Source organism: Pan paniscus, chromosome 2 (genome assembly GCF_029289425.2).
Source record: "Pan paniscus chromosome 2, NHGRI_mPanPan1-v2.0_pri, whole genome shotgun sequence".
Taxonomy (NCBI): Eukaryota; Metazoa; Chordata; class Mammalia; order Primates; family Hominidae; genus Pan; species Pan paniscus.
In genome coordinates this window covers 163,730,228-163,741,911 of record NC_085926.1, presented here as the reverse complement: position 1 = coordinate 163,741,911, position 11,684 = coordinate 163,730,228, and the positions used below count along the sequence as shown (strand labels likewise).

At 33.1% G+C, this 11,684-nt stretch overlaps 1 protein-coding gene across 1 annotated transcript in view; it reads left to right on the top strand.

Annotated features, from left to right (window-relative positions):
- Positions 1-10,434: 10,434 nt before the first annotated feature.
- The window catches only part of BCHE (butyrylcholinesterase), a 64,215-nt gene continuing 62,965 nt past the window's right edge, over positions 10,435-11,684 (top strand). Inside the window, exon 1 of the mRNA XM_003817698.5 lies at positions 10,435-10,574. Within this exon, the coding sequence (XP_003817746.1) occupies positions 10,460-10,574 (115 nt within the window). The 5' untranslated portion in view covers positions 10,435-10,459. The remainder of the gene's footprint in view (positions 10,575-11,684) is intronic.

Sequence of the window (11,684 nt, the reverse complement as noted above, 5' to 3'; positions counted from 1 at the left end):
TTTTTCTTTGAGTTGTCTTCTTATTTTTAATTTCTAGTTCTTTCTATATTCTGAGTATAGTTCTTTCTTGGTTATATGCATCTTTCTGTCTTCGTGTATTTTTTAACTTTTTAAGCTTTTCTTGGTAATTTTAGAATTTTAATTATTCCAATTAAAGGTTTCTCTATAATGGCCTTTTGTGTCTTATTTAGAAAAATTGCCTTTACCCGAATTCCATTGAAGCAGTCTCATGCTTTTCTTAATTTTAACATTTTGTTTTTCATACATAGGTCTCAAATTCATGCAGAAATATTTTTGTGTACGGTTTATAGTTAAAGTAGAAATTTAATCAAAATGCTTTCTATATGATGAACACTTGTTTCATTTCACTTATTACATAGGTCATGTTCTAATATCCCTCTAATATACCATATAATATATCCTTATATACAACTGAGGGTACAGAATCTCTATTCTCTTCTACAAGGTTATCACTATCCAAATGCAATATATCCAAATGCTATATAATTTTAATCATCGAAGTGCATTATTAAATATATCTAATGAGACAAATTAATTTCTATTTACTTTTCTTCTCTAAAACTATATTGGCTATTTTGAGCTCATTACTTTTCATAACTTTTCAAGTGAGTTTTCAAGTTCGTTAAAAATTTTGAAGGGAATTTATTTGGAATTGTGTAACAAATAGAGACTGAACATCTTACAGGACTGAGATTTCCCATGTGTGAACAAGACATAGTTTTCTATTTGGGGTAGAAGAGGTCATCTGTTGATGTATTTAATAAAAACATAAAATATTTATCATACAGAGCTTATATTTTGTTATAATTATTCCCAGATTTTTGATAGGAATATTTCAAAGAACTCGGTTCTGCTTTTGCTGCTCCCATTGTCGTTCCCCCATCTTCTATTTTATTAATTTCTGTTCTTATTACTACAATTTCTAATGTTATGTTGTCTCTTGGTTTTCTTTATCATTCTTTTCTTTAGCTCTTGCATGGGATTCTTCACTGTTTACAATTTTGTTTCTATTCCAACAAGCATTTACATCTATCAATTTTCTTTTAATATCTATTCAGTTGCAAGTTACAATGGGTTTATATGTAGTGTTTTTGTTATACATTATTTTGTAATATCAATTTGATTCTTCTTTTTTAATCCAGAAATAGTTTATAAGTGGTTTTCAATATGTATACTTCTGTGTTTTACAAAGTTGTGAAAATCATAAAATATCTATAGGATAAGAGATGGAGTAGGTGATAAATGGAACTTTTGGCAATTTCATAACAAGATTTCTGTGCATTACTCCATGTGATTTTTTTCCCCAAAACTTAATGAAATAGACAAGACAGAAATGCATATTCTCTCTTGAGATCTCGTATTAGTCACGGTTCTCCAGAGAAAGAGGACTAATAGGATATATAGAGATGGAGAAGATGTGATTTGTTATGGAAACTGGTTTTCATGGTTATGGAGGCTAATTCCCACAATATGCTATCTGCATGCTTGACAGCCAGGAAAACTGTTGGTGTAATTCAGTCCAAATCTGAAGGCCAGAGATCCAGAAGAACTGATCAGTGTTGGAATTTCCAGTCCAAAGTCGAAGGCTCGACAATTGAGTGGGGATGACATATGTCCAAGAATCAAGAACCAGGAGCAGAAGGTGAGCAGAGGATGGGCAGAAGATGGATGTCCCAGCTCAAGAAGGGAGAGCAAATTCATTCTTTCTCTCCCTTCTTGTTCTCTAGGTGAGGCCTCAAGGGATTAGATGACACCTGCCCATATTGGTGAGAGCTAATCAGTCTACTGATTCAAATGCTGATCTCTTCTGGACAGACCAAGAAAAAAAAATTCTCCCAGTTATTAGGGCATTCATTTACTCAGTCAAGTTGACACAATCATCACAGAGCTTTTCATGCCTTTTCTGTGACTACTGATTTAAATTTAAAAAGTTAATGTAGACATAGTTTTAAAAATTTGTCCATAAAAATCAGTTAGATATGGTTGTCTATTTGCAGAAGAATACTTTGTGAGGCCTGCAAATAAGTTGTCCCTTCCAGTTATGTTTCTGGGGATTTGTAACACTAATCTGTATGTTTTATGTCACGTTGATCATTTAAACAGAGCCAAAAATCTGACTTCAGAACAATGATGATACAGAAAAGGGCTAAAGTACCATTAATTGGGTTTAAGGAGGAAGTCAGAAATAAAACAATTACTTGGAGGCAGTAAATTATACTGTTGTTTTTTCATGGCCAGCAAAATAAGCTTCTATGTATTTAGAAATACACCCTGAGTAAATCTCTTTTTTATGGTAAAATCATGCTGTGAATATAATCACCAAATATGAGCAGACTGAAAAACAATGTTAAGATACAGATTGTACTAAGACATATCAAGATTAATTATTATTTGCCTAATTATATTTAGTAATTGCAGTCATATACTAGCAATACAGTGTTTAGCTAAATATCAGATTATTTGGCATTACATTGGTGATCCAGTTCCAAAACAAAGGTGAATCTCAGTACTTCACAATTTCTGCATTGTAGCTTTTGACTCCCCCCAAGAAATAAGGTGTAAATTTTGACATTTACAAAGCTATTCTGAAGTAATAAAATACAGTTACAAAAAAAAAAAAACAAAACAGAAAGATATCTGGGAATATTGCAAAGATGATAAAGGGAAAGAAGACTGAAGACAAACATTGAGGTAGAGAAAAAAGTCTGAGAAGACAGCACCAGATGACCCTGGTTTTGAAGGTGAGACCCTGCTGTGGAGGGTGCCACTGGATACTCTTCTTTAACTCTCATCTCAGAAATGACTACATGGCTCCAAAATGTGATCTTATGATAATCAAATTTATTTTATAAGAAGTTTATTTTTACTTGAACATATTATATGCAAATTAGGAAACTTTTCAAATTACAGAAATGAAGAAATCATATAAAATGGTACAATTTTCTACCTCAGAAACATAATAGCATAACAATTTTATTTTCTTAATTAATTAACATATTTAATATTCAGCCACTTTATTTTATTAAATGAGACTGTACCATTTTTTCCCTTGAAGCCCAACTCTGGATACTTTTGTATCCACTGTCTCTGTAGTACATGTACACACACACACACACACACATGCACACACACAAAAACACAGAAACACACAAAAACTCACATACACATCTGCTCCAGAACTTTTAAAAAACAGTGTTGGTTTCTCCTAACAAGTTTGAAGATTCTCAGGAGAGATTTACACTTCACCACAAATATCTTTCTAGAAGTCTTTATTATGCTTCTACCTCCCCAAAACTTCTACTCTTTAGAGTGGTTTCCCAAATTGCTCCTTTTTCTTTAATTTGTTATCTTTAGTCTTCTTCTCAATTTGTTTACTCCATTTCCCCTTAAAATCTCTTTGCCTCAGTTTCTTCAAACTCCAACTTCTCTTTTCTTTTTATTCTTTTTTGTTTGTTTGTTTTTGAGATGGAGTCTCGCTCTGTCGTCCAGGCTGGAGTGCAGTGGTGTGATCTCGGCTCACTGCAAGCTTCGCCTTCCAGGTCCACGTCATTCTCCTGCCTCAGCCTCCAGAGCAGCTGGGACTACAGGCGCCCGCCACCATGCCCGGCTAATTTTTTGTATTTTTAGTAGAGACGGGGTTTCACTGTGTTAGCCAGGATGGTCTCGATCTCCTGACCTCGGCCTCCCAAAGTGCTGGCTTTTTATTATTCTTAACTTGCTTTGACATGAAGTTTATATCATTTCAATAATGAAAATTTGGCAGCTCCTTCTCTTCCTGATTTTCTTAAATATAAGGCAAAATAAAAATAAATTGGTTCCATAATTTTGTATAAATATCTCTGCCAAATCATCTCAGCATAAAGTCATTTAATTTCTATTCTTCCAAATCTGTTTGTGTGTGTGTGCGTGTGTGTGTCTGTCTGTCTGTCTGTATACACGCATACCACAATGGGATTATATTTTTCATAATGTTCTGCAGGACACTTCTTCAAGAATTTTCACCTCAGTTATTTTTTTCTAAACTAGTACCACCAAATTATTTAAATTTCCCAAATTTATCCCCCAAAAAACCCATTTCTGGTCATGAACCACATACTACATGTGACTATGTCTCTTGCATTTTGCCCAGGCTTTCATAGAACTTTACTTTCATTGTTTTGTTGAAATGACCAAGCCAGAATGTTCCACTTTCAGGAATTGTCTGGGTGCTCCATTGAGATACAATTTGTTTCTTTCATTTATTTTCTTTATTTCATATAAATATAAAGTTGAATTCATATCTTCAATGTGATAATAAAAGACTCAAATTAAAATTTTTAGATAGACTAGGTGATATTGTTTACCTAACATTTTATTGATTCTGCTATTTGTGACATTAAAATTTACCCTTTGCTTTAGTTATAAAATTTGGATTGTAGTATGTGTGGTTTCTCAAGAATATCACCTATCCAGTTTTCCATCAATCATACATCTAGTGATCTTAACACCAATTGTTAATTCTTAACTGAATAAGTATATTCATCAAGGTTTGAAAATTTTTTTCTGCTGTGTTATTCCTTCTACATATATTAGTTGTCTTTCTTCTTCAAATTAGAGTTCTTCCATAATAAAAGGGCTTTTCCTCACAAATAGTCTTGTATTCTATTACCAGATTGTTGATTGAATTCACTTATTATATTTATAGCCAGAGAAAAGGGAATGTTCATAGATCTTACCAGAGTGTTAAGGGATAAAGGACATTGGTACTACGAATAACTGAAATAATTCAGAAAAAATAATTTGTAAATGCACATATTTTATCTCATGCATAAAGGAAGACATAACTGAAAATGGCTTAAAATATTAACACATGGTGAATCTGAGTAAATAGTATATAGAAGTTGTCTGCACTAATTTGAAAATTTCCATAAATTTAAAATTGTACAGAAATAAAAAGTTACTTTTAAACACCTGAAATATGGGTGGTAACAGTTATAAGCAAATAAACTAAAAATAGTACATTTTTATCAAATGAAATGACAAAAGAGAAGATATGTAATAATAAATTGTGTTTTTGAGCATGAGAACAGCATACACTTTCCTAGACAGCTGGTGAGAGTGTAAATTGCTGATGTTTTGTGAAGGTAGTTGGTTGATATGTCTTAGCCATAAAAGCATAGATAACCTTTTGAAGAATTCTGATTTAAGCAATTATTCCACAGAAAATAAGACATATCTAAAAATATTTATAATTACTAAGTCCATTTTTATGTTACTATTTCCAGGAAAAATTTAAAATAGCCTTCATATACAATAAAAGCAAGTTAGATAAATTATATTGTACTTATACAAATAATTAATACATAGGCATATAAATGAAGTTAAAAGAATATTTGATAGCATTAATTTAGAAAAACTTAAGATAGGTTATATGAAAGTAGGCTACCAAAGACTATGTATGATGTATTTCCAAATTAGCTTGAAGCAAAAGGTACAGTTGTGCATGAGAATAAGCAATTAAAAAAAAGAAAAAGCATATATATATATGGTAGCACAAAAATGTCCTTAGTATCCAAGCTCCAGGACTTTGCTTCTTAGTGTGTAGTTTGTGAACTTCCTCTATCAGCTTCACAGAGGACAGTAGTGTAACGCTGTCCTCAAGTCTACTGAAACCAAAGCCCAGGGATGTGGCCTAAAAATCTGTATGTTTAAATAGCACTTTGATTAGTTTGATAATGTGTTACTTTGCAATTTTTCTGAGAGTGAGACTCCAAAGATAGTCAAGGGTTTGGGAAGAGTAAATTTGAGCCAATTCAGTAAATTAGGTGATAAACAAAGAAGCTTGATGTTTTTCTCTCTTTTTTTATGTTTTAAAACAATGAGTTTCTCCTTTTTTTGCTCAAGCCCTGAACAATTTAGTTCAGAATTTGTTTTCTTACTTTGATTCTGCTGGCTTTGCCAATTCCATGAAAATCCACTTGGCACCACATTTCCTTAGAAGCTCTTGCTTTTTCTTGATTTTCTTTCTGTTCTTAGAGTCTAATATTCTAGTGTCTCACCAAATTGTTGTTGTCTCTTTCCCAAACTCCTTTAACCAAACTATCTGTATCTTCATGTAAAAGGCACCACAGACCTCCCATCACTCACTCTCCCTTAACCCCAAAATATCTATGTGTTATCCCTTACGGATGTCACTTCCTGCAAGGCCTTCCATATTAGTTGCTACAACATCACTAAAGAATTTTATTACCTGTGGCTCTGGACCTACTTCTAATATCTCTGGAGATATCCACCTTCAAACACCTGCCACTTCCAGCTATGAGGGTCTAGTCCCTGGGCTCCAGAGATATGTTCAGGTTAGTTCTGATTATAAGAACATTTCTCTTTTTTGCCAGAATTGTTGGAAAGTTATCTCTATTCAACAGTCTGTGTAGGATTTCAGAAGATTGAATATACATATAAATATATATACATACACACATATATATATACACACACACATATATGTATATGTACTTTGTCCATGTCGTATTTGGTTATTCCAATTCTGGGAAAATAAATTAAGAAAATAATTAAAAGATGCACTCAAATATCGATATACAAAATGCCTATTGTAATAATACATAAAAAAAGTCAGAAGCTAACCTCGGTATCTGTATGATTTGGAGCAAGTTACTTAAACTCTTTGTGGCTATATTTTCTCAAATGTAAAATAGGGTTAATAATAGTGCTTATTTTAAAGGTAGTCATGAGTTTTAAATGAATTCATGTATTCAAAGTGGATAGAATAGTGCTTTCAAATAATATTTATTACCTAAAATTATTATCATCATATAAGTAACAAGAGATACAATGAACCATAATATGCCCATATGATAATATATCACACAGTAATCAAAATATTTTAATTGGAAATTAATATCATAAGATAAAAAGCAAGAAGAATGATGATAAGCCATTTGACTACCACTATATTTATCTATGTAACTATAACCACATACACATATTTTAAAAAATTGATTGGAATACACAAAATGATCTTTTCATTCTCTGTGATATGTAAAATGTAGAAATATACTTTTCTGGGCTGGATGCAGTAGCTCACACCTATAATCCCAGCACTTTGGGAGGCCGAGGTTGGTGGAGCACCTGAGGTCAGGAATTCGAGACCAGCCTGGCCAACATAGTGAAATCCTGTGTCTACTAAAAATACAAAAATTAGCCAGATTTGGTGGTGGGTGCCTGTAATCCCAGCACTTTGGGAGGCCGAGGTTGGTGGAGCACCTGAGGTCAGGAATTCGAGACCAGCCTGGCCAACATAGTGAAATCCTGTGTCTACTAAAAATACAAAAATTAGCCAGATTTGGTGGTGGGTGCCTGTAATCCCAGCTACTCAGGAGGCTGAGGCAGGAGAATTGCTTGAACCCAGGAGGCAGAGGTTGCAGTGAGCCGAGATCCTGCCACTGCACTCCAGCCTGGGTGACAGAGTGAGACTCCATCTCAGGAAAAAAAAAAAAAAAATCTATCTATCTATCTATCTATCTATCTATTTATCTATCTATCTATCTATCTATCATCTATCTATCTATCTATCATCTATCTATACTTATATATACTTTTCTTTGTTATCCATATTCATTTCAGAGAATGCAGTGCTATTGTAAAAAAAATGAATAAAATTAATATAAGTTTAGAGCACTTTTTTGGCATCAGTATGCCTAAGGAAAACTAATGTATAATACAGAATTAATGTTTTTCACACCATCTCAAATCTTACTGAATGCTGCTATCTAGAAAACAGTGGTAACTGAGTTACAATGGGACCTTAAAAGCAAAAAACCACTGTGACTGGCTAACTGAAAGTGATCATAGAGCCAAGACCATAATGACTGTCCTGCCCAAGCTTCAGCATATATGGTTGCAAAATGTGAGCAGTGTTAATGCCGTGTCAAGTGTCTTGTGGTATTTCATCAGTGTCGCTTACAAGGCATACTCAACATTTAACAGCAGGATCATTAACCATCCATGCTGTGATGTAATGGAATAGTGCTTCCCTACGAACCCTGAAACAAGCTCACTGTGTGTGACCTACATCCTTCCGCTGGATGAGTGTGAGAAAATGATGACACCACAGAAGCAAAGCAGCTGCTGTAAGTTGAGCCACAAGGAAGAAACTCTCAAGACAGGAAGAATAAATGCTTTAGAGGTGCACTAAAATAATGAATGAACTAATGTGGCATAGCTGTGAAATCATGCGAGGAAAAGAACTACAGGGACAGTAACAGAAGGTGGTTCTTTGAAGTAAAGACATTGAGCAGAAGAAAAATTTCCAACTTGTGTAATCAGTTGATGTTGCTAGTTAGCCAGTTTAAACATGCATTAAAGATAAAGATCTGCTTGAAACCAATTATTTTATTGTTTGGCTTCCTGTTTAAAGATGAAAATGAAATATGTGTATATATGTGACATATTTTACCTAGCAGTGAGTAGATGCAGGAAGCATGTAAAATGCTCTGCTGAATTCACTAACGTCACAAAATATTCCTTAATAATTGCCGCGTTTGATAGGCTGACCGTATGCTAGCACAGGAAACAATGCAGTGGACTTGGGTTGGAGAGAAGAATTTTGACATTTGGATTTTTAAAAATCATGTATATTGAACCCATGAACTCTCATGTGGAACATCAGATTTACTATATTTTAAACAGAAATGCCATCACTATAAAAACCATTGCAAATTTGTCAATATACTTCCATTTAAAAAGCCTTTTCCTGCTTTTATTGATTTATTGATTAATTTTTTTTTGAGACAGGATCTCACTCTGTCACCCACGATGAAGTGCAGTGGCACAATCGTGGCTTGCAGCCTCGACCTCCTAGGCTCAGGTGATACTCTTACCTCAGCCACCTTCCAAGTAACTGGGAATGTAGGCTTGCACCACCATGTCTGACCCATTTTCTTGCAGAAATTGAGTTTTGCTATGTTGCCCAGACTTGTCTTGAACTCCCAGACTGAAGCAATCCGCCCACTTAGGCCTCCTAAAATGTTGGGATTACAGTCATGAACCGCTGTGCTCCACCTCCTTTTTCTCCTTTTCAGATAGATTATGTATTCTGTACCTTTTGTGTAACTAACTTGTTATTACATAAACTATATTCTAAATACATTATAAATTATTGTGATCATGATATTTATCATTGAATTAACACTGCCTAAGTAGCAATTTTCACAGAAAAGATAATTTTAAAAGACCAAAATGGTTATTCTCTTGGAAGCAGTTGACATAAAATAACAGAATAATACAGATTAAAATTCTGTTTTCCAACAGCTACTAGTGGTAAGAAATATAGTAAGCTTCTGATTTGTAGAAACCTTAGCTTTCTCATCTGATGAGGTGGTTAATAATATTAACTCTCATATTTGCTGAAATAATATAAAATATTTAATATGAATTGTCAATTATAATGACTGGCATAAGGTAGAATTACAACAAATGCTAATTATATTTGCTTGTTTGAAAATTTAACGCTCTATTAAAAGGCAAAAAAGTGCTCACCTGCAAATATTAATACATGCCTTCTGTTTAGTCCATAGAAAGCCCACAAGTAAGAGATTCAAAAGTGAAAGCTATCACTTACAGAAGATTAAGAATATATTGCATTGAGAAGATAGGGATTAAGGAGTTCATCAAAGGTTTTTTAAAAAATTATTTTCCTGAACATCATTTCAAGAAAGATAAGCGCCAAAGACATAAATATATTCTCCAGAGCATGTGCACTGCAAGTTGACAAATGTGTCTCTTTTATAGAGTTTGGTGAAGGTTATTCATTTTATTTTTCCTGTCTTGACCAGAAAATTGTGGCTTCTCATCATGTATGACTGCCTGCAGGGTCTTCTGAATAGGAAATTACCAATGCTGAAATTTGTATGACTTAAATAAGTGTTGAAGTGTGGGGGTTGAAAGGAGATACATGTCAGAGACATCCATTCAGTTAATAGAACTAAGTTTTTGATTTGCATAGCTTATATCTAGAGCATTCTGTTTCTTATTTTCTATTTTACTATCTTCTCTAACTATATAATTAGCACAGATTGAAGCTATAATGGATTTCAATAATAGCACTTCTTTAGAATGATGTATACATCTTTAAATCTTAAGACAAGCATAGGAAATATGTATATTCTTAAAAAAAGGAAAATTTTTTTAAAGTTTAGAGTTAAAAGAAACATGCATTTTCTGTTACATTTCAGATTATTTTAGTTAAAGAATCTTCTATGCTTTTTTTCTTCATTCTTTGAAGACTACCTGCAATTGTAAAGCATGAATCCTGTAATACTTCTGTAAATGAATCACTATTGCATTTATACCATTAGCCTCTGAACAGATTTCAAGTTGCTGCTGCCAACTCTCGCGAGCTTTGTCAGTAACAGTTGATTGTTACATTCAGTAACACTGAATGTCAGTGCAGTCCAATTTACAGGCTGGAGCAGCAGCTGCATCCTGCATTTCCCCGAAGTATTACATGATTTTCACTCCTTGCAAACTTTACCATCTTTGTTGCAGAGAATCGGGTAAGTTGCTCTGAATTTACACCTTCGTGTAGAGATCCAAGTTACTGTAAAGCTCATTCTGTGGGATGAGAGTGATCTCTTCATGTGTTTGTTGTGTCCCTTTGGTGCTCTGCGGGGAACAGTTACTGAAGCTTGCAAATGGGACAGAGGAAGTGAGCCAGCAGGCACATGCATCAAATCTTCCTACTATTCAGGGAACGCAGACTTTGTTTATTTAACTGCTGAGAAAATAATGAATTTATTCAACTCTGCATAAAGGACCATAGCACGTGTGGAATCACTGTGATATATATTCTTAGTGAGTTTCCTAAGAAAAAACATTTCATACTGGCTTACCCTTAAATGCATTGTTTATTGAATCTGTCTGTAAAAGTAATCTTTCATTAGCCTTACTTTTTTTTTCTTTTTAAATGGGATAAAGTTAGCAGTTAACTTATTTTTTCCTGAACAAAATACTTTTCTCAATCAACATTTTGTCACCTAAAACTTTAACAATAACAACTGGCAAATGAGAGGTCTGTTTATTTTATGTAAATAAAAACAAAACCTGTTTTCTAATTTGATTTACAGTGATTTATGAACATGTCCCCTTTGCCCTTTGTGTTCACTTTTTATATGTTTGTTTAAATTGTAGCAAAATATTTTACATTTGCTATTATTTTACTATTATAGAAATAGTAAGCAAATGTACTTTCTGCTAATCCTATAATCTTGTAAAACTATTATTTTGATAACATCAGTTCCACTTTAACCAGGGAATTAAATATTAAGGATTATAAAATCTATGAATGACTAAAAGTAAACTGAAATGTGATTTCATTGTTTATGATTTCTATTTATTATATATTTTTATTTTATGAGTATGTCTTCTACATTTTTATGAATATATTTCATGATAATAAACTCAATTAGGAGCTCCTGTCACTAGTCTGTGTAATGCCTTCCTTAATATAAACTATCTCATAGTTACAATAAATACAATGACAGTTTACTTATATAAGTAGTTACTTTGTTTAAGGATAAGCGTGAGCTTTTAAAGTGTTACTTTAACATTTGAATAAAAATCTTCAGAATTTTCTTTGGATATAAAATAAAGTAGTCTTTTGGATG